Source organism: Tripterygium wilfordii, chromosome 8 (assembly GCF_013401445.1).
Source record: "Tripterygium wilfordii isolate XIE 37 chromosome 8, ASM1340144v1, whole genome shotgun sequence".
NCBI classification, from domain to species: domain Eukaryota; kingdom Viridiplantae; phylum Streptophyta; class Magnoliopsida; order Celastrales; family Celastraceae; genus Tripterygium; species Tripterygium wilfordii.
In genome coordinates, this window is record NC_052239.1 from 1,815,356 (window position 1) to 1,837,138 (window position 21,783).

General features: G+C 38.7%; 5 protein-coding genes and 1 non-coding gene across 6 annotated transcripts; 2 read left to right on the forward strand and 4 right to left on the reverse strand.

Annotated features, from left to right (window-relative positions):
* Nucleotides 1–3,756: 3,756 nt before the first annotated feature.
* LOC120004215 lies at nucleotides 3,757–4,146 on the reverse strand. Its single transcript, XM_038853485.1, has one exon. It carries the CDS (start codon nucleotides 4,144–4,146, stop codon nucleotides 3,757–3,759), a length of 390 nt encoding a protein of 129 aa, XP_038709413.1.
* Nucleotides 4,147–4,414: 268 nt separating this feature from the next.
* TRNAT-UGU lies at nucleotides 4,415–4,486 on the reverse strand. The gene has a single exon. It is a non-coding gene; the product is annotated as a tRNA-Thr (tRNA).
* A 64-nt stretch (nucleotides 4,487–4,550) lies between these two features.
* LOC120004390 (protein MHF2 homolog) lies at nucleotides 4,551–6,028 on the forward strand. The gene is made up of 6 exons (XM_038853735.1): nucleotides 4,551–4,646; nucleotides 4,741–4,789; nucleotides 4,909–4,949; nucleotides 5,123–5,162; nucleotides 5,517–5,570; nucleotides 5,661–6,028. The coding sequence occupies exons 1-6, from the start codon at nucleotides 4,572–4,574 to the stop codon at nucleotides 5,762–5,764; spliced, it is 363 nt and encodes a 120-aa protein (XP_038709663.1). The 5' UTR covers nucleotides 4,551–4,571; the 3' UTR covers nucleotides 5,765–6,028.
* Nucleotides 6,029–8,565: 2,537 nt separating this feature from the next.
* Nucleotides 8,566–11,727, forward strand: LOC120004152 (protein-L-isoaspartate O-methyltransferase 1-like). Its single transcript, XM_038853421.1, has 4 exons — nucleotides 8,566–8,808; nucleotides 10,063–10,333; nucleotides 10,903–11,067; nucleotides 11,192–11,727. The coding sequence occupies exons 1-4, from the start codon at nucleotides 8,581–8,583 to the stop codon at nucleotides 11,437–11,439; spliced, it is 912 nt and encodes a 303-aa protein (XP_038709349.1). The 5' UTR covers nucleotides 8,566–8,580; the 3' UTR covers nucleotides 11,440–11,727.
* A 118-nt stretch (nucleotides 11,728–11,845) lies between these two features.
* Nucleotides 11,846–14,706, reverse strand: LOC120004151 (28 kDa ribonucleoprotein, chloroplastic-like). The gene is made up of 4 exons (XM_038853420.1): nucleotides 14,087–14,706; nucleotides 13,847–13,948; nucleotides 12,385–12,666; nucleotides 11,846–12,065 (listed from the first exon to the last, which is right to left on the reverse strand). The coding sequence occupies exons 1-4, from the start codon at nucleotides 14,585–14,587 to the stop codon at nucleotides 12,006–12,008; spliced, it is 945 nt and encodes a 314-aa protein (XP_038709348.1). The 5' UTR covers nucleotides 14,588–14,706; the 3' UTR covers nucleotides 11,846–12,005.
* Nucleotides 14,707–15,133: 427 nt separating this feature from the next.
* Nucleotides 15,134–19,244, reverse strand: LOC120003373 (probable galactinol--sucrose galactosyltransferase 2). Its single transcript, XM_038852337.1, has 14 exons — nucleotides 18,912–19,244; nucleotides 18,522–18,781; nucleotides 18,331–18,421; nucleotides 18,174–18,222; nucleotides 17,993–18,084; nucleotides 17,790–17,897; nucleotides 17,577–17,696; nucleotides 17,074–17,484; nucleotides 16,832–16,973; nucleotides 16,596–16,663; nucleotides 16,184–16,318; nucleotides 15,732–15,949; nucleotides 15,547–15,635; nucleotides 15,134–15,452 (listed from the first exon to the last, which is right to left on the reverse strand). The coding sequence occupies exons 1-14, from the start codon at nucleotides 19,088–19,090 to the stop codon at nucleotides 15,171–15,173; spliced, it is 2,244 nt and encodes a 747-aa protein (XP_038708265.1). The 5' UTR covers nucleotides 19,091–19,244; the 3' UTR covers nucleotides 15,134–15,170.
* Between the last annotated feature and the right edge of the window lie 2,539 nt (nucleotides 19,245–21,783).

Below are 21,783 nucleotides of genomic sequence, written 5' to 3' on the forward strand. Positions count from 1 at the left end.
GGTCCTTGAGCATATGATAACATATAATAATAAAATGGATGACGTGCCTTAACTGTCTTAAGGAGGTTAGGATGGCCGGCTTTGCCCACTTTGTATGACACAATCTATAAAAAAAAAAAATGAGAGTCTAGCACAAGCTGTTGCTTTATCATCTTTTAAGAGATTTGTATTATTATTGGGATTTGTCAACCACTCTCTTTTGTTTGAATTTGAGGAAAAAATAAAAAAATAAATCTCTATAAATCTATAAACAATTAAGATCTCACGGTTGATATCTCAGTTATCCCAACTGTCGAATTGGATGTATATAATATGATTTAAGTGAATTCGTGGATTTCACATGTTACACATGAAATCTTGTGCGTACAAGTGAGCAGTTGGGATAATTGTGATTGTTGTGATCCCTATAATAATTATATACAATAAAAACTTGAAAAATAATACAAAAGCAAAAAAAAAAAAATTAAAACTCTACTGCTTTAAAATACTGCACAATTAATAATATTTTAAAAAATAAAACCAATAATAATTCTATTAGAGTTATTTCCCACTGAATATTACACGACACTTGGTAAAAAATTTTAAAAAATAATAATAATTCAATTAGAATTCGTATGAGAGTCTATTTAAAGTATAGTTTCAAATTGTTGACTTGAGGTGGTAACAAAATATGTTAATTAACTTGTTATTTTTGTTATTCATGGATCAAAAATTATTTCTATTTTCTTTTATTAACCAAACAAACAATATTAGGACTTCTCGCATAGTAATATTAAAAAATTAAAAAAAAAGGAGGAGAAATTCGAAAACTACCTTCCTTCATGCACAAGAGTATACAGATCGGGAAAAAAAGTGTGGAATCCATTACCACAAAGAATCCAAGAGAATCAGATTATTTATAGTATTTGAGATGGTTTATGAAGATTTCCAATCCATAATCTTTGCATTCCCCACCTTAAGCAAACCATCAACCAGACAACCACAATTAGTTGTCAGCAAATATACAAAATTGGAGGCCAAATGACTTCAAACTATTCTTATTAGTAAACTTAAACATAATCTAAACCCACTAAACCTTGTATCCTTAACACTAAACCTTGTACTTGCCTGGAATTCCATCATTCCATGTTACTTTAATGGCTGTGTGACTCCATGAGTGCAAAAATCATGTTTACATGCAAATAACTGAGAGAATGAATCTACCTTTTATAAGAAAATCTAATTGAATATGGGGCAGCAAAAAGAGAGAGGGTGGAGATGATGCTAATCTGAGAACCAATAGAAGGGAAATAGGAATGTTATGTCTTCTATGTAGCACCAAGAATTTAGGAATGTAAACAGTAAGCAGACAGCACCAGAAAGTGAATGTGCAGCTTCACAGTCATGCTTATAACTGCTAGAATCCAAGAATGACGTTACATATAAAATGCGTTGAGAACGAAACCATACAAGTTTGCCCTTTGGATATCTGATATGCGCCTAAACTCAACCAGTCAGACTCGCGTACGTGGCCACAAGGGTATTGCTAGTGGCAATCGAACTCAGGATATAACTGCTAGAATCTAAGAATGACTTTACATATAAAATGCGCCGAGAACGAAACCACATAAACTTGCCCTTTGCACGACTGATATGGGCCTAAACTCGGACTGTCAGGCCTGCGTGTACAAAAGTTTCTCATTTGACGACAGGTAAGCACTGCCAAAGTCCAGCAAGTGGCCACAAGGGTATTGTTCCCAATGGCAATCAAACTCAGGATCTCCCAAATCCATACCGTATGACCCAGAGAGTTTCACCAACTAGGCTACCACCCAAGTGGTTCCGTTGGTGAGACCCTAGACGTATAGAGAAACAAAAAATGCACAGGATGAAGCTCCACAAGTGAGATGATTTCATTCCATTAACAGGTACTTCACGTAATTTAAGACAAAAGCGAAGATAAACACAGCTTCATTCACAAAAAAGTAAAATAAAGAGGGTACTCTCATCAAATGAAGATCAAGATCCTAAAAAAGAAAAATGTCTTAAGATTTAAAATCAAAGCCAAAATCGTGAAAATTTATTAGTTGTATGTATGACATCCTTTAATATTCATTCTCCATTCAATAAAAGGAAAACATCATGGCATTAAAAATTGGGTCATGTCTTGTTCTATAGAGGATAAACTAAAAGCTTGGACGACTATGCACATCACAAGGAAAAAGAGGCTGATGTCTATGGTTCCTTTGGAAACATGCCGGACAAATTGGCTAGAGAGAAACAAGAGGATCTTTCAAGATAGAGACTTCGTTAGAAAGAGCTCATTTTAATGGTTCAGTACTTTGAAACTGTGGTTTTCTTGGCATTGTAATAGTAACTTATGTAATGTTATATAGTAGTTTGATGCCTTCTTAATTTCAGTTTTCGCTCTCTCTGAGTTATAATTCAGTGCGGCACCTCCTTGGTGCCCTGCAATGAAAACTCATTTTAAGTCAAAAAAGAAGAAAAAAAAATTTAATATTCTAACTTCACAAGGGTCAGGATATACACCAATATCTTACTCAGCCCTAAAATACCTCCTTCCACCAACCAAAGAGAAAAAGGATGTTAAAAAAGAAAATGAACTCAACGTTCTTCTATCTGAGGCAAGCTTCACTCGACTCGACTTAAAGCAAATAGCTAAATTAAAAAAGCTAAAAAACAACCAGATGGAAAAGAAAACCTCTTCCAGGAAAAAACCCCCCCTAAATAGCCAAATCAAGGTGTAGAGGGTATTTTGGTCTCATAATCCCCCATATACTCTACTTTCCTTCTAGCCATTTTGAAAACGCTAACAAGTCTCCTGCAACTGCCATCAATTTATTCGACACTTCCCAGTACAATGATGACAAAATAGGGGGACAGTGGTTTTCTCAATGAAAGCTTCTAGTTTACCAGAAGCCAAAGAATTTCAATTGATAAATAACTGAGAATTAGAAGATGCACTTTTTAATCTGCTTATGTCATGAAAACCAAATCCCATCCTCAAAGTAAGTTTACCCATGTCATCTTTACATACTACTGCCTTGGCATTGTTCTTGATGTGGGAAGCCACTGCCTTTACTAACTAATAAGAAAGCGTCAAAGATTTGTCTACCTTCCACAACATGTGCTGTGAACAGGTACCAGTGCCACCATATTGTTAAAAGCCATTGAAGCTTCAAAGCCATGTTCTGGTGAATCTTACATAAACTAAGGCTCCTCATCAGTAAATAAGATCCTTTTCCTCATCCAAATAGTTTTAACAAACCCGACTGCACCAAAACATGGCTCTAGTATGTATAACAGGAAATTATCGAAGCATAGTGCACCTCCACAAATGTGAATGTTGGGAGAAAAATCTCAGTAATAAACACAGAGGTCGAGATTTTGTGTATTTTCTCATACACAATCCCTCTGAGAATGTTCGGCTACACAGGTTCCTATCTCTATAAAAACAAGGCAGTGTATGAATCTACTATTATCAACATAAAAGTGCATAGATACAGAAGGGCTCAAGAAGCATAAGAGCAATTTCCAGAATAAATAATTTCAATCTCAAACAAACCAATTACGAGAATTGCAATCTCATTCCAAATCAAATAATTCTCCAAAGGCACATAAAAGATCAAATTTTGATCAAAAATCATGTTACAATATCTCAAAAAGAGAGTTCACAGTGAATCTTAGAGTTATTACTAATCCCAAAAGGCGGTGTAATCAATAAAAAAAGATCGAATCCTCACCGAAATAATCAGCCTAAGCTCTGGACTTTCGCCGGAGACGCTTCCTCAGCTTCTTGTACTTGTGCTTGTTCATCTTCTTCTTCCTCTTCTTCTTAACACTATCTGCCCAGACCGTCCTCGAATCATCCGTCTCCACAGCCTCAGATTGACAAAACCCAGTTGATAAAACCCGGTTCAGGCAATGACCCAACGGAAAACTGGGGTAGAAGACATGCGGGGAGTGAGTAAGGTCCTCAGTGATAGTGGACTTGAAGAGAGAAAATTGGTTGGCTATGTTAAGATGTGTTTGGAGAGGACTGTTGAGAGCAGATGTGGGGTTTGGAGGCTGTAGGGTTTTGAAGGACGTAATGATTCTTAGAGAGGAAGATTTGGTTTTGATGAGTTTGTGTATAAGATTGACCATTGTGAATCGATACAGAAAGAGAACTGATTGTCAAAAACTACATATGTAGTTCAGGCTTCAGAGAACCGCATTCCGTATATTCCGAACAGGCTAATTCAGCAGCATCGGTTCTCCGTCTCCCTTTCGAGTTTGGAGAGTTGCGACGACTGAATGGATCTGGATTGCTGTCCCGATGGAGGCTGAAAGGCTCTCGGCTCTGCGAGGGCCGATGCGAAACGCGGTCGTTTCATTGAGATAGGCATTTTTAAAATAAATGAAATTGCCAAAATGCCCTCACGCAGGATCGAACTACGGACCTCCAGTTTACAAGACTGGCGCTCTACCACTGAGCTATAAGGGCCTGGCGGTTAAGTCGGTCCACCTTCAGATATTCTAATGTTAAGACCTGCAATTGCGTTCTCCGGACGATAAACCCAAATGACGCAATGGGAATGGGGAGAAAGCGAAGAGCGAAGAAGGAGGAAATTAGCATTACTATGGATCAAATCAGCTTCGATCCTGTAAGTCTGTTATTATGCCTTCACAATGCTGTGCGAATTTATGATGTTTGATTATTCGACAATTTATGCTTAAATCGCTGCACAATTTGTGTAGGATTTGATCCACGCTATCTTCAAGCACGTTTGGAGCAGAAGAACTCTTGGTTTGTGATTCTCTTCCGTTCCCTCTCCTTCCGTTTTCCTTTTTTCATCAATGTGAATGAATTGTATAATCGATCCATTCTGTTCTAATTTGGTTCAAAATTGTCCATGGTCATCTCAGAGCGCGAGGGGAAGGAAGGCGATGATGTCACAGAACGTGAGGTAGAATTGTTAAAGAAATAAATTCTTGAATTTTGAATCTGCGAATGGATTATCAACAAATCGAAATATCAATCTATTATTCTGTCTTTGTGAGGGTAGTTTGAAGGTTGCCAAACTAGAAATCATGTAATATTTCTGAGTTGTGAGTCTTAAATAAAGTTTTATTGGTTCAGGCAGGAGTTGGAACATCCAAGAAGAACAGACCAACCTCTGGTATCTACCATTACCACTTCCTTCTGTCATCAAGTTTTCCCAAATTTTTTGAATTGATTTTTTTATTATGTTTTATGACTGAGTGTGATGACCCCCCTGGGCCCCCACGCATAATCCAAGGCCCAACCCACAACCCACGAATGGGCCGGGCTGTGGCCAAGGCCCTCATGGGCAGGGATAGGGGGAAGAGAAGCCCATCCCATGAAAACCTTGGTTACAGTGGGAGGAAGGCTCTCCCACTTATATACTACACTGACATGCCCACATCTTCCGATGTGGGATCATGACACTGAGATTGTAAAAATATTGAATTTGATTGTTTGTTATTGGTATCTACTCGTCTTACTGATGCAGCTAATGCAAAAGCACTGAAGCTGAGTTGTGAACTTCTTCGAGTTTTCCTCGCAGGTTACAGTCTGGAGTGCAATTTTATTGTGTACTTGATAATGTCAATGTAGTTAGCTCTGTCATAACATGAATATCTTTATGCTAATGCAGAGGCTGTGCAGCGCGCTGCTACAGTTGCTGAGGTTGAGGGTGCTAATAAGATTGAAGTAACTCATTTTGAGAGGATTCTTCCCCAGTTACTTTTGGATTTTTAAGGCATTCGAGGGAGGACCTGCACATTGTTTTTGCATGACTTGATATCCCTACAGATTTCCCAGTAAGTTCAAGACAAGGATATTATAGTTGACACTTTTTGAAAACTAAAATATGTTGGCATTTCAATCGGTTCCTTGAAAATTAATTTAAATGCAATGGTCTTTTTTTCTCTCATGGGAACCAGTGGAAGACTCTTGTGTTTATACATATTTTTTTTATCTGTGCATAATTCAAATTTGTGAACTTTTGAGTTCCTTGGTTTATAGTTCATCTCCTGTGGTTCTTTTCTGGTGCTCCCGGCTTATACTTTTTTGTTCTTCTTTTCTTTTGACAGTTAGATCATTTATATTTCATCCAGCCAGATGATGGTTGTTTTTCCTATTCTAGTGTGAGTTATGGTTGATTAGTTTCTGACTGGTTAGTGGTGGTACATAGTTTTTTCATATGTATAGCTAATCATTATCTTAGTAGTTCTTCCAGTAGCATCAGCACATATAATGTAGTGCCATTTATTGTGGGCAGAGAAGGGAACCTACAAGTTGCCACTAGATTTATTGTTCCTTTGGAACAGTCTGTTTTATCAAGTTTTTTCTTTTTTGGTAAGTCTGTTTTTATCATGTTTCTCATACTAAATTAGGTTGGTTGATGCTGTTGGTTATCTTGGCTAGCCAGCTTTATTATACCAGTATTTTAAGGTGTTTTTCTCTCGAATTATTTGTGAATGTCATGTTGTGTAAAAGGTATTTATATTTCCATTTTGGCAAATTTCGTCTTTGTAAATGGTGATTCTTTTTTAATCATCCTTCTTAATTCCAACTAAAGCAATCGAACCTGAAACTTTGCCATGATTCAAGTCCTAAGGAGTAGACCACCATTAAACCAAAAGCTTCTTGATATGATACTTTTGCTGCAGAATGGCCCTTGCAGAACCCTGCGATTGATCTATCTTCTATTTGATGGGGTTTTCAGCTTATCCTAGGGTTTTTGTGTTGACCCACACCTAACCAGTTGGTGTTGAGTCCAGAACTAGCCAATGGAGGATTCGATCGTGTAGACTGCCGAGTGCTTAGGTCTTCTTTGCCAAGATTCATTGTTTCCTACTTCCTAGTAATATTGACCATACATACTTAGTACTATCATTGTTCTTGCATCTGCTAAACTTCTTCTATCATACATAATCAATGCTTTATCTGACACAACATGCACCTAACATCCTTGCTGTTAGGCCTCTGCTTTGAATTTTCCAGGGTCCAAAGGCAAGCAATTTTCAGAACCAAAAGCATCTGCTCCTTGAATCCATTTCCCATCAGCTTTGAATCAATAGCTTGGCTAGGATTCTCAGAGGTCATTTTATTTCTCAGCCACTTAACCAGGCTCATCTCATTGGTACTTGTCTGTGAACTAAAGTGTTTGATCATCAGCCAATTCTGTTGCATCTTTGGAGGTTGAATAATCTTCTTTATAGCAATAGTTTTCCCGTTACTGTTGGGCAGAAACGCTTTGTAAACCTCTCCCCACCCACCTTTTTCTATCATCTCCGGTGAAGCAAGTCCATCGTCTTTCTCCAAGAAAGCTAATTGCTCTTTCTTGATTAGCGAACTAAAGGTCTCTGTCCCTGAATCTCTTCATCCACCTCTAATTGTTGCCCATACCAGCTTCACCAGCAACGAGAATACAATTCCAGATATTAGTCCAGCTTCTGCGCCAGCAAAGGATCCCAAAATGCTTGCCTGACACCTATGTGGCACGTCGAATAAATCTTATCTAACGAACAATAAAATGTTACGTTGGATTTTTCCATTGCCGGGGTACTTTTCCATAGTTGGGGTACGAAAAATAGAGAAAAAAAAAAGAAGAAGATAAAGGACAAAAATGAAATCCCATTAATAATTGAAGGATGAAAAATATCATTTTGTCGTATTTAATTAGGAAGTATGAACTATGAAACACGTGTGCCCATCGGATCAAGCTATACTAAAGTTGTGAAAGCCCATCCGAGCATTAAGCCCAATTCGGTGGGCTGGGTCTGGCTAGTTCTTTACACAGCATGATCAATGGAAAACTTTAGTCACACCCCACCTTTTACTAAAGACACTCTAATTTGAGTTGACCATCCCTTGTAAAACTGAGTTGACGGGGTGTCTTTAGTAAAAAGTGGGGTGTGACTAAAGTTTTCCATGATCAATACAGGTGTCAATCCTTGAAAAGGCCGCCAATTAAACAACATCTGCCCATTGGACCAAGGCTATACTAAAATTGTTAAAGCCCAGCGGAGCCTACATTAAGCCCAATTCGGTGGGCTGGGTACACTACCGGTGTTAATCGTCGAAAAGCCCACCAAAGAAACTGACACACACGTAAGAAGTATGGAGTCGGTATATGTAGGGATGAAAAAAAAACCGGTTACAAACGATTTTAGGTCGGACAATAACAACGATCTACGAAAAATTTACACGTCTAAACCCTAATTTGGATTAAATTTCGGATATATTTAATTGATCAAATCCGGATTGGTTTAAATCTGAACAAATAAATCGAATAATAACCTAATTTGGGTTAAGATTCGAACAAATAGATCGGACAATATTTCCCTGTTTGGACCCAGAGTCGATTTTAAAGTGGACAAAAAATTTGTGTTTAAATCCAAATTTCAAACGAGATAGAGTTTTGCCACCCGTAAATGTATGAACAACCGTGTGATGATAACTTGACACGTTCTGCGCAATAACGTTGTAGCAACTCGTGACTCGCGAGTAGAAAGTAGAAACAGATAGAATAAACGAGATTAAAAAAGAAAAAGAGGGAGGGGCAGAATATGCCTATGCCTATGCCTATATCTCTTTCCACCGGACCAGGAGTAATAGCGTATGGTTGCCGCTATATTACGCCTCCTCTAAGACGATTACTAACCTACACCCTCCTCCATAAACAACATCAACACCATAGCCATCGAGCTTCTCAGTTTTCCATTCTTTATTCCTTTCGTCTCCCGCCAAACCTCAATCGTCTCCTCACGGGTAACTGCCCATTCTTCCGGATGGAGGTATTCATCTCTCTGTTAACACACGCGCTCTGTATCACACACACTTTACTAAGTGATTTTGTTAGTGAAGAGAAAGGAAAGGATCATTCGGTTGTGCTTTTTGATCTTCTTTTTCATGCGTGATTTGGTTTTCGAGTAGTGGACTTGTTGATGATGATTGTTGGTCGAATCGCGATCAATTGGGGAATTTGTTTTTGTTTTACATCTTCGAATGAATGTTTAATGTTGATTTTAGAGGTCAGGGACTTATGGAATAGTTCATGGCTTTTCTTTGGATGGTCTTGGTATGCGGTTGTTTGGGCTTATTACGGTGTGGCAAAATTCTGGTGCTTTTGGTACTAATTTATCATGCTCACATTTAGATACATTTTTGGACTGTAGAAATGAAATAAAAATCTAGTAATTGTGTTCTCATATGGTAAATTACTTAAAATCATGGAAATGGGAATATCTAGGGTTTCTGGATTTAGGGATAATTTCTTTGGAGAATTTCTTTCCGTTCTGAAATTACTTTTTTTTAACCATTATAGAAATTACAGCCATTATAGAAACATCAAAGTGGTCGCAAAGGTGTTTTTTTGGAGATTGCAATAGGCAAGATTTACAAATAGGTATTATGAATGTTTGGCAAAATCATTGGCAGATATAGATTGTGGAGAAAAGGAGTATGTTGGTTATGATTGCTGTGCTGGATTTAAATTTTCATGAGTTAGCTCCACTCCAGTTGTTGGTAACTTTAGTGCTTGGATTCTTGATGTGCATATTCCAGGGGAATATTTGTTACATTTGGTGGTTATGCTATGTTTTACTGGCCACATGTTGTGGGGCTCGTTGCGCCTATTTTACCTATGATGCGCAATCATTCTCATCTTTGACGACCTTGGAACCAAAAATTCAGTCCATTGCCACTCCTAGTGTGGATGCCATGTGCAAGGATATACCTATTCCAATGATTTCAAGTGCAAGTTCTCTGACAGAAGTTAGTGTTCCAATTATGTGGTATTAGATGGTTGTTGATCTGTCAAGTGTCAAGTCAGGCATTGGCATAGTGTTAGTGATGATTGTGGTTATTTGGCTCTATAGTTTTGTTCTTGCTTCATTTCCTACGGGAATAGTGGTCATGTCTTCGAATTCTGTTCATTTGATTATGTGGCTTAGAGTTACCCAGCTTCTGAGATTTTGGTTATTTGTCTTTTTGTTCAATATCAAAGAAAAAATAGTCTTAAATATAGACACTCTTCCTGTTATTTGCAGCGATACTGGGCTGGAAGTAGCATCAATAAGAATAAAGCCATGGTAGAGAATCTGCAACGCTATGGAGTGATTGCATCAAAGAAGGTAGCTGAAGTAATGGATACTATTGACAGGGCATTGTTTGTACCAGATGGGAACCCTCCTTACGTGGATAGCCCCATGCCAATTGGTTACAATGCCACGATTTCTGCACCTCACATGCATGCAACTTGCCTTCAGTTGTTGGAGGAAAACTTGCAGCCTGGAATGCATGCTTTGGATGTGGGTTCTGGTAATATTATCTTTCCTTTAGTTTTCGCTGCCTGTAAAAGTAGTGATTCCGTTATGCTCGAACTATATTTCACTTGTTTTTGCAATTGGCAATCTTGTATGCTTATGTGACTAACTACCTTCTTTTATGCTGCTCTTCTTCTTCTTTTTTTCCCTCTGTGATAAAATATCTTATTGGAAAGCAAATTCCGGTTATTCATGGTAAAGACCATTTTCTTATTATCAATCATGTTGAAATGAATTTCAACCCTGAAGGCCTAGATGGCTAGATTGTTATTTATTCTTTCTGAAGCTCGTAAGCTACGGAATAACGTGGTGTGAGCCAGTTCTTACTTATATTTAATTGAGGATATGCATATTTAGATGGCCAAGGGAGATGAGAGGAACATATTTTCCACCCTTGTTTCTTGGTGTTTTTACTCTGAAGAGATCTTCTATTGACATAGATTAGATTTGCAGCTTTGCTAACTATTTTTCAATCCTTTGGTTGTTTAGATTGGTAAGTTCTTTCTGTGTCTTGATTTCCCCCTTTTTCTTCGTCTTGAGTCTCTCTATTGATTCTTTGTATAGGGACTGGGTACTTGACTGCTTGCTTTGCCTTGATGGTTGGACCACAAGGCCGTGTGGTTGGTGTGGAACATATACCCGAGCTTGTTACTGAGTCTATCAAGAACATTGACAAAAGTGCAGCTGCTCCATTATTGAAAGAGGGTTCCCTTTCCATTCACGTTGGTGGTAAGTCTTTGAGATAGTATAACTCAAATAAGGGAATTGTTCCTTACGGTTTTTTTTGGCCATTTCATCCTTTTGGCCTGAAGTTTTACACAGCTCTAACTTCTATCTATATTAATGGTGATAGATGGAAGACAAGGTTGGCCAGAGTTTGCACCTTATGATGCTATACACGTTGGTGCTGCCGCACCTGAGATTCCGAAGCCACTTATTGACCAGCTAAAACCTGGTGGCAGAATGGTGATTCCTGTTGGAAACATTTTCCAGGATTTGAAGGTTGTGGACAAGGACCAAGATGGTTCTATCAGTGTTCGAACCGAGACTTCCGTCCGTTACGTTCCTTTAACAAGTCGGGAAGCGCAATTGCAGGGTTAAGAGTTTGCAATGGTTATGTTAGTTCTGTTGAAACTGGGTGTGGGAAAACAAGTGCTCATAAATTGCACATGGATCTTGGCAAGCTAGTGTACATATAGTCGTATTTGGGACTTGCTATATCAAAGTATTTTGGTTCTCTATTGCTTGTTAGTCCATGGCCCTTGCTTGTCAATGGTCGTTCCCCCTTCCCTGGCTTTGTAGGTGATAAAATGCTGTAATTTCTAAGCTGTTTAGGGTTGAATCATGGCGTTCCACAAGCCTAAGGAATCTGAGTTCATTTCTTTTTAATTGTAATGGAAATATTCTTCCCGGTGTAGCTATGGTAATTCTTTTGACTGGCTTTTAAGGAGTCTTAATGCCTGCTGGTTCGGAAAAATCGCACCAGATGGCATGGTGGCTCCATAACTGTCGAACAAAATCTTCCATTTAAAGAGAGAATTGAATACTAATATCAGTTGTCCCTAAACCCCCACAAAAGGATTATCCCGGGAAAAAAAAAAGAGAGAAAAATATCAATGCTTGTAATAGAATACATTCAGAAGACCTTGGATTCATGTCATCTAGGGTTAAAAACGCCTTAGCCTTTCCTGTGCAACATTTACTCTGATTGCCCTCCCATCCAGACTCTGCAGCACCAACACGCTCAAAGTTATTACCTACTAATCAAAAGATCAAATAGCTGAACAACAATTAAGTTGATGCATTGATTAATTAACCATGGCTTCTACTCTCTTGTCATCAAGATAGTTTAAGATGGCAAATATGGACCCGCATGAAGTTTAGTAACACTAATTGGTGGTGGATGGAGAGAGAGAGAGAGAGAGAGAGAGAGAGAGAGAACAGTCGTTCAAGAACCATGGTCGGACCAGCAGACAGATTCTTGATGTCAGAACAATAATATCAAGAACACCACTATGGCATTAAAAGAGAGGACTTTAGTGATACCTGTCCGTCAAGAGCAGAGATGGCATTGTTCATTTCAGCCTCAGAAGACATTGTTACAAAGCCAAAACCACGTGAGCGTCCAGTCTCCCTGTCATCAACCACCTGCGCATCCACCACCTTTCCATGTTCGCTAAAGATTTGCCCCAGACGAGTACTATCCATGTCCCATGGCAGGTTTCCAACATAGATTTTAAAAGCAGGTTCAAACGCACGAGGAGGGCGTTCAGGCAGGGTTCCTCTGGGAGCAGCCTTGTTTACAGTTAAGAACCTTCCATCTAACTCCTGTTTAAAAAAAAACAGAAGCAAACATTCAAATAAACTAGCACAGATTTTCAACCATGGGAGGAACTGCTATCTCTACATTTGCTGATGTGAAATAAATGCAAATAAACCTTCGAGGAAACACATAGAGATTGGTGGAACACCCTCATAACAGAAGATGTCAATAAGCACAAAAGTTTTAAAAGACCAAACTCTTCCATTAAAACCTCAATTTCAAGCACAAATTACCTGCTCAAAAAGAAAATTAACAAATGACAAAGAAAATTAACAAATGACATTGAAAAAACAAATGTTAAACGACCGCACAACAGTGTTATTAGAAAGCTTCAAGAAGTCCATGGACCACAGAATGCAAACACAGATTACCAGGTCTGACTCAGTCCAGTGCAGTGTTAAAAACAGCACCTAACCACTTCCTACACCCCAAAATACATTTATAACATCAACTTACATGTTACAAACAAAGAACTACATCAAGTAACTGCAGTCATGGCTCACTATAACTTTGGGAAACATGATTCTTATCTTGACAACAAGATATGCCTAAGATGGTTTAGTACACTATGAAAGTAATTTAGATAATCTTTGATGTACCCACCAAAACTATCATATAGAGTCAACAATTAACACTGAGAGACAAGTACAAGATCTAACTCAAAAATCAGTTAAGAATGACAATGGCGGAGAAATCACGAATAAGAAATACCCACCAAGACACCAACCCACCCACACACCCACCAAAACTCCTAACGATATAACAATAATCAAGATTTATATGTAGTCACATATAGAGGATAAGGCAGTGACAGGAATAAACTTGTAAATTATGTATTACTGTCTTGCCATGTAAATAGTGAATTACAAGGCATATTTACGTCGACCACTAATATCCATCATCTGACATTCCTTAGAAGGCAACTTCTTGATCTATGACGAACTAACAAAAGGATACCTCTTAACCAGTAAGGAGAAATAATTACCATGATAAAACAATAGAATAGAAATTAATAACTGAACTAGAAGCCATAAGCCCAACGAAATCAGAAATCAAGATTTGAATTGAGTTCAACTCTAACTCAAGGTCTCATGTCGGCTCCAAATCAAGGCCTGGGAAAAGCACTAGCAGAAAAGTTCCTCACACACAGAGGAAATGCCGGTGAAGTGAGAGGAATAAACTTACATATCTGTTAAACATTTCTACAGCCTTCTCAGCCTCTTCAACAGTGCTCATGGTAACAAACCCAAAGCCACGACTCCGATTGGTTTCCCTGTTGTAAATAATCTGCAACCACATAAAGAATCAAGAAACCCACATGGCACATACCAACACATCAGCATTTCATTTTTCTTCCCACAACATAAATGTACAATGTTGATATGAAAACTTTTTGACGGTCCAATGCAGAAGCATAACACTTACCTCCGCAATTTCAACAGTTCCAGCCTTCTCAAATAGCTTAGCCAAGCTATTGATTTCTACATCATAAGGCAAATTCCCTACATAAATCTTTGCCTCCTCCGGCGGCTCCACAAAATTCTCCTCTTCTCCACCCTCGTCAAAGGTCCCATCTTCATCCCCTCCGGCCGCCTCAATCCTAGAATCTTCTCCCTCAGCCTCCCAATTCCCGTCACTTTCGTCATTTTCCCATGTCGATTCTTCTTGGTCAGTGACGGTCACAGTGTTGTCCTCCTCTTGTTGGGTCAAACCAGAAGCCTGCGCAACAAAGACAACCGAAGATGAGCGTTGAATTTTGTGTTTTAGACAAAGAGCAGATGAGAGGTGGAGTCTGATAGGTCTAGCAGGGAGCGACAACGTTGGGTTTTGAGGTCTTGGAATGGAAGCTAACAGTGATAGTTGAGAGAAGATACATGGGTCCGCCCCAGAGAGTGGCTTGAAGATTTGTGTGGTTGCAGAGGACATTGTTTTTTCAGATTTCCAACAGAGACTGGGTTTTAGAGGAATAAGGGTTTGAGAGGATAAGGGACAGATTGTCAAGGAGGAAGGTATAACTTATAAAGGTATTGCCATTGCTCTTGCCTCTTCGATGCTTGAAAGAGAGAGCAATGGATGGTCTTTTATGGCCTTATGGGGTAGATAATTGTGGGCCGTTGCGGCCCAATGTTTTAAGAGAGAGGCTCTTAGCAACAGCTTCCTCGGGCCCAAAATTTAAAAGGAAAGAAACGTGCATTTAACGGGCTTGGACAAGGAAAACTCAGTGTCAATGGGCTTTTCCAATTTGGAAATCAAGCAGGCTTGACATGGATACTTTAAGCCCAGCCCAATCATATAATAATATAACTGTATCTGTACATAACTAGTTGTTTGCTCACTCTATTATTATTAAAGATGACAAACTATAATTTATCAAAGATCGATTGAGAATCGATTGGATTAGACATATATGTGTCCAAAATTCGATTTTAATGAGAAATATATTTCTTAGTGGTATTTCAAAAACAAAAAAAATAAAAATAAAAACTCATAATTTGATCATTAGACTCCTTCAATACACAAATTCTATCTCTCTCAAGTGGCAACCTCCTTGAAGTTCAATTGTCAACAATCCATCTTTAACGCTGTAGGTGAAGCTCTCTTCCTTCTTGCCCACCATACAACTCTTTGGTTTGGTGCTCGAGTAGGCTCCAAATCGCCCACAGCCTCTTCCATTGATTGTTATAATGCATCTCGACTCATCCACGGTGGAGTCCATAGCTTCTACTGCTCCTCCTGAGTTATACATATCGAGCAAGCCTATCGGAGCAAAGAGAATATTCTCACCAAAGACCTGTTCACACGGGAGAATTATTCGCAATTTCACATTAGACGAGATGAAAAAGGAATTCACAAGCAGTGGAAGGTAGGAAGTTTAGTTTACTAACCCTCATTGGAGAGACTGCGTATATTTCACATTGGAGAGTGGCCAAGGACACTTCAAATTTTCCTTGCTTAGGCAACTTGGAAAGAGATCCTGCACCATGAAATAAATTACCACTTATTCTAGAGAATGTTTGAACACAGATACTAGACAATGGGGACTAATCAGATCAGGAAATCAAAAGATAACCTGAATTGAAGGCATAAACTGCACAATCTCCATTCCAGTTCTCACCAGCAACCTCTTCAAGAAATTCAACGTCTATGGGTCTCACAAGGCCTGAAATAGACAAAGGTTTGATAGCCATGTGTTCATCTTCCTGTTTCAGCGGCCACCTTCCTGCGCCTTGGCAATTGAAAACACCTATTACTCCAGATAACTTGTTCAAGTTCCATATCTTGAGTAAGCTGCGAAAAGAGCCAATCTGAACGGTTATTATAGTGAAAAGACTTGAATTGAAGTTTGTAATGGACTGTTGCAATTAGAGGGAATGTTGAATAGGGATTAAGTCCTAGCCTAGTTGGGTAGGTCCCCTACCATAAAAACCACATGACCTCATGGTCATGGGTTCTAGTCCTCCACCCCCATTTGCCTTAAGAAGAAGAAGAAGAAGAAGAAGGGAATGCTGAATAAAGGTTCACCTTTTTCCATCCATGACGGGGTCTTTCATTAAACAATCACGGGTAGGACGTCCAGCATGTCTAGCTCTCAGTATTGACCCATCAGGCAATACAAGCTTCTTAAGGACTTTGAAATCATGATTTCCTGGCTTGTCGCTGCAAAAAAATTCAATAAGTTCGCTTCCTTGCAGTCACAATAAGCTTCAAATACTTTTATTTTTAAGTTAAAAAAACTAATCATTGTAATCAAAGAATTTATCCCGAACCATATGTTAGAACCGGCTACATGAATCTATATGATAAATCCATTCCATGAATTTTTTTCACCATTCATGTCCTTTCTTATAATTCCAACCATGTCTGTTTATGTCTCCCTCTTCTCTTTTACTGAAGGAAAAAGGTAAAAAAAAATCATCAATTTTTATGGGCTCACCTTACATACACAGCACACCCTCCCAATGCTCTTGCTGCACCATGGAAATCTGCTGTCTCATGTTTGCTCTGAAATGCAGAAACAAATATCAGCACATATAATTTGATTTGAACTAATTGGTGGTGAGAATGAATTTTACTGAATAGAACAATTCAATAGAATAGGAGAATCTACATGTCATAGCTCAATAACAAGACTAGTTAGAATAGAAATTGAAGATTTGGGTTATGTCTTACATGGAACATATCCCAGTCTGGCACCACAATTTGTCCTAGGAAAAGACCGTTAAACGCTACAGAGGCAATATGTAAGGTCTGTAATGCCGGCTCCCTTGGCATGAAGTCTTCAGATGCTCTAGCAACTGCAGTCTTCTTTGAACTGGAAAAATTAAAATTTTACTCAAATAAGTGTTAAATTCCAAGGCTACACAAGTATATTCATTGCTCAAATGCTTTTAGAATCGAGAGCAAAAGCAAACCTGTATATTGAGTCCGAATTGTGACACATGCAGGATATAAGGTTATTGTCCCTGAAATGTCTTGCAACAGATTGCTCGAGAGCCTCTTGATACTGTCTAGTCAACGGTACCCGTCCACCATAACCAGCACCTAAGGTCTCAATCACATTTTGAACATCCACCTTGACTCCATCTACTCCACAACTTGCAAGATAGCCATGAAGATCATTGTAGAAATCAAAGATGCTTTGAGGATCAATAACTCCAACTCCATATTTCTCCAAGCTGTCCATAGCAATGTCTCTAAGATTCCCTGTGTTACCAGGTGACTGAATTGGATACACAAGCCTTGGATTGTACTTTTTCATCACTTCCGATGATGGGAGAACCCCTCCCCAATACCCAACTAAGGCGTGCCACATGTAAACATAACTGCAGCAATAGATAATTGTGCTCTTTAATTGAGTGTGTCATGATATAACTTCCTAGTTTTAGAAATGAAGGTTCACAGATTGAAACCATACTTTAATCCATATCTCCCTTTGATTGAATGAATAAAATCACATAGATCAGTGCATGTATTATCGGAGCCTGAGTGCTTGAACTTGCAATTTTCTTTGATGTCCACCAGTCTGGTTGCAAACCTATCATTGACAAAAGAACAATGTTGTGATATCCTAATTTAGGAAGATTGCTCCTAGCATTGGCAGATAACATAATCACAATAATAGACTTACTGTGTCCCTTCAACTGGCGGTTCACCTTCTTTGTGAAACTCATTTATGGTTTCTTGCCATCCATCATCAATGATAAGAAATTTTGGTGGACAGCCTCCTTCTGATAGACTGTGGAAAACAAGGTAGTTATATAATAAGTTATGGGCAATCGTGCATTGGCACGGCTTAATTTGCTGAAACGTGTATGACTTTCTCATGTTTACCTTTGAAGACCCTCTATGATTCCTTGTGGATTCACTTCAGTGTAAAATGCATCCCAAGTGCACCACCCAAATCCGTCTAAATGTGCAGGGATCTAATCAAGCAATAAGAGAATCAATTATGTTGAAAACAATTACTGCTTCAAATTTCACCGGTATTAGTTCAATAAGTTTCCTTCATTACCTTCTTGTTCTCAATATGACTAAAAGTCTCCTGGTGCTTCTCCAATATTCTAAACACACAAATACAATAACAAAAGGTAAAAAAATTAAGCATCCCCAGATTAGATAAAAAAAATCCTTCACAAGAAAAAAAAAATCGTGCTCGGATGCAAACATACTTAATAGAGTTCTTAATGAGCTCAAAGGGGTTATCTCCAGAATTGATAAACACAGCTTCTACTGCTTTGGAGGTTTGGACATTGACATCACCTGAAGATGGTAAAAAAATAAAGAAAAACCAATCAGAATTTGCAATTACAAAACCAGAATTGGTCCGACGCAAAGAAATTGACCGGAAGGAACAACTGACCAGACTCAACGCAGAATTGAAGCTCATTTGCCGGAGTCCCCTGCAAACTTGTACGAAATTGTCCATCCAAAACAGGCAACAAGATTATGTAGAAAGTGTTTTCTGTTGATAGTTCAGGTGAATCCTTGCCCTCCAGAACAGACTCTGCCACTTCCAGAAGAAGAAACTGAGTTTCCATGGGGATTTCACAGCCGGATTTCCCCACACGCGGTATCATCCACCAAATTTTGAACCTAAATAGACATAAGAATCTCCGTTCCCTGTAATGAAAACCAGAAATGAGAGCAATTGCAGTATTGTGTGTGATGACAAGCTTTAAATCCTGAAGAACTGCATTATCCCTGCCCTAAAACCCTAAAATCCTAAACAAATTCAAAAACAGAGACTTACTCGAGCACTCCAAGATTGAAAACATGACGAGAACTGGGAATGGTGGAATTTGCACCGAGAAAAGCAGAGTCTCCCACCGATGGAGATACGACAACGTTGTGCGGAACTCCGGTCAAGACCGTCTTACCCCTGACGATGAGGCATCCATCTTTCAATAAAGGCGTGGCCGTGATCGTCATTTCCGTCAACCAATGCCTCCAGTAACGACTTTCAGAAAGGCAAAACGACTGTGGTTTGGCCGATGATCGAAGATTGAGCAATGAAACTCTGGTTTCCTGGTTTGTTCGGGCCTCAACGTATGACAGTTGCTTCGCGCCTTCGCGGGCTATAAGAAGACCAAACTTTCCAGATTTAATATTCTATAATCCCTTCATATCTAAAACTAACGTGGCAATGAGTAGGATTTGACTTTTAATGGGTATCCCTCCATTAACAGCAGTTAATTAAGCATGTAATAGCGTTGAGGGAGCAACATAGAAGGAGCATCTAATACCGCCTTGACCCATCCACCATTTGCTCTGGGCCACCAACCGACGCGGATTTGATCTAAGGGTGACAAAAAAATCGGTTCTGAATTTTAATTCGAATTGGATTTCGGACGTACTTTAATTGATCATATCCGAATTAGTTTAAATCTAGACAAGTAAATCAGACAATAACTTAATCCGAATTAGGGTCCAAACAATTAAATTGGACAAGATTTATGTGTTTGGACCCGAACCCAATTTTAAACCAGACAAATTTTTTATGTTTAGACCTAGATTTCGGATATATAACTTATATCTGAATTTGGTTTAATCCTGATCGGACAAATTCGCTCATCTAGATCAAATAGAGTTTTGCCACCCCTAAAACCCATCCACCATCAATCTTTGCCATTTTTTTTGCATTGTTGAAACTCTCAATCCAAACAATTTGAAGTAGGGCTGTTACGGTAACGGTAAAGGGTTTAGGGTTTTAGGGAATTGTGTAATGGCTCAATTGAAGGCATAATGGAGCCTTCAATTGAGCCATTAACCCCAGAAGTCGAATCTAAAGCACCTCCTCAAAAAGGTAAGAAGGCTTCATGGGTGTGGGATTTTGCCACTAAGGCTACAAGGAAAGATGCAGAAGGGGGAGAATACCAGGTGGGGGTTTGTAAAACTTGCAAAAAGGAGATAAAAGCTGACAGTAAGAAGTATGGTACAACAGGGCTTGGCAATCACTTATCAAAGCAGTGTAAGAAATGTCCGGCTTATGGAAGGAATTTTGTTGAGAAAGGCCAAAGCACTCTTTCACAAGATAGTATGGGTGGTGCATTAGTCCCGCATGTATTTAACCAAAAGAAATGTGAGGAGAAGTTGGTTCAATTTATAATCCGGGATGAAATGCCCTTTAGGGTGGTTGATGGAGTGGGGTTTCAAGAATTATTACAGGAGTTATGCCCTAGGTTTAAAATACCAAGTAGGCAAAGAATTACCAGTCTAGTGTGGGATTTGTATGAATTGGAGAAGGGGAAAATAATGAGTTTGATAGGAGAACAAAGAGTGAGTATCACAACCGATACTTGGACTTCCATACAAAACATAAATTACATGGTTGTCACCGCCCATTTTATGGATAGTGATTGGAATTTGCAAAAGAGAATAATCAACTTCACAAAGATCACTAGTCATAGGGGTGATGACATAGGGAGATGTCTGGAGGCATGTTTGAGAAGTTGGGGGATTGAAAAAGTCTTTAGCATTACGGTTGATAATGCTTCTGCTAATGATGGGGCGATTGAGTACATGAAAAAAAGGCTTGGTGAGATGAACACCCTTTTGATTAACGGCAAGTACTTGCATATGAGGTGTGCTTGTCATATCATTAATCTGATTGTTAAAGATGGTTTGAAGGAGCTTAATGGCTCAATTGAAGGCATACGGAATTGTGTAAAGTACATTCATTCATCTCCCGCAAGGTTAGACAAATTTAGGGAATATGCCATAATGTTTAAAATGGACCAAATGTCAAACATACCCATGGATGTTCCAACTAGGTGGAATGCAACCTACAAAATGCTTGAAGGTGCCGAGAAGTACAAGAAAGTATTTGCTAGAATGGGAGAAGAAAATGCTCCTTTTGTGAGTTATTTCAATGAGAAAGATAAGGATGGATTTAAGAGGGTGGGGCCACCGTGTGAGGAAGATTGGGAGAAGGCAAAGGCCTTTGTGCATTTTTTGAGGAAGTTTTATAATGCTACATTGTCACTTAGTGCTACTAAATCTTGCACATCTCACTTAATCTTTGTGATAGTGTCGGACTTATTGATTGACATTGATATGAAAATTAATGATGGTAGTGATCCGGTGTTGCAAAGTGTTGGAAATTCAATGAAGTTGAAATTGAACAAATATTGGGGGAATTTCGAGAGTGTCAACAAGATGATATATATAGCTCATGTTCTAAACCCTAGATATAAGCTTGAATTGATACAAATTTCCTTTGAAGACATTGGAAAGGATGCTGCTACAATAAAAAATATTATTGGAGATATAAAAAAATGTTTGCTACAGTTGTATGATACATATAAGGGGATTTATGGTCAAGATCAATCTTCAACCACCACGAGTAACACCACTCAAGTCAATACAAATTCAGGTTCACAATCAAGTGGACTTTCTCATGTTGAGATGAAGCTAAAAAGAAGAAGAGAGCAAATGGAAGTTACGGAGATTGCAAATGAGGTGGATAAGTACATTTCAAATCCTTGTGAAAAGCTTGATGGAGAGTCTTTTGATCTCTTATCTTGGTGGAAGTTGAATCAATCATGGTATCCTATTCTTTCAAAGATTGCCAAAGATATATTCTCAATCCCAAGTTCGACCGTGGCTAGTGAAAGTGCTTTTAG

What these genes read in the sequence shown, in the direction of transcription:
- LOC120004215 (XM_038853485.1), bottom strand. Translation starts at nt 4,146, where the DNA reads ATGGTCAATCTTATACACAAACTCATCAAAACCAAATCTTCCTCTCTA.
- LOC120004390 (XM_038853735.1), top strand. Translation starts at nt 4,572, where the DNA reads ATGGGAATGGGGAGAAAGCGAAGAGCGAAGAAGGAGGAAATTAGCATT. An exon ending in ATCAAATCAGCTTCGATCCT is followed by an intron (nt 4,647 to 4,740) that starts GTAAGTCTGTTA and finishes CAATTTGTGTAG; the next exon opens with GATTTGATCCACGCTATCTT. An exon ending in GAAGAACAGACCAACCTCTG is followed by an intron (nt 5,163 to 5,516) that starts GTATCTACCATT and finishes TTACTGATGCAG; the next exon opens with CTAATGCAAAAGCACTGAAG.
- LOC120004152 (XM_038853421.1), top strand. Translation starts at nt 8,581, where the DNA reads ATGCCTATGCCTATGCCTATATCTCTTTCCACCGGACCAGGAGTAATA. An exon ending in GCCCATTCTTCCGGATGGAG is followed by an intron (nt 8,809 to 10,062) that starts GTATTCATCTCT and finishes TGTTATTTGCAG; the next exon opens with CGATACTGGGCTGGAAGTAG. An exon ending in CCTTTCCATTCACGTTGGTG is followed by an intron (nt 11,068 to 11,191) that starts GTAAGTCTTTGA and finishes TAATGGTGATAG; the next exon opens with ATGGAAGACAAGGTTGGCCA.
- LOC120004151 (XM_038853420.1), bottom strand. Translation starts at nt 14,587, where the DNA reads ATGTCCTCTGCAACCACACAAATCTTCAAGCCACTCTCTGGGGCGGAC. An exon ending in GAACTGTTGAAATTGCGGAG is followed by an intron (nt 13,949 to 14,086) that starts GTAAGTGTTATG and finishes ATGTGGTTGCAG; the next exon opens with ATTATTTACAACAGGGAAAC. An exon ending in TAGAAATGTTTAACAGATAT is followed by an intron (nt 12,667 to 13,846) that starts GTAAGTTTATTC and finishes TTTTTTAAACAG; the next exon opens with GAGTTAGATGGAAGGTTCTT.
- LOC120003373 (XM_038852337.1), bottom strand. Translation starts at nt 19,090, where the DNA reads ATGACGATCACGGCCACGCCTTTATTGAAAGATGGATGCCTCATCGTC. An exon ending in GTCATATTGAGAACAAGAAG is followed by an intron (nt 18,085 to 18,173) that starts GTAATGAAGGAA and finishes TTGCTTGATTAG; the next exon opens with ATCCCTGCACATTTAGACGG. An exon ending in AATTCGGACTCAATATACAG is followed by an intron (nt 16,974 to 17,073) that starts GTTTGCTTTTGC and finishes TAATTTTTCCAG; the next exon opens with TTCAAAGAAGACTGCAGTTG.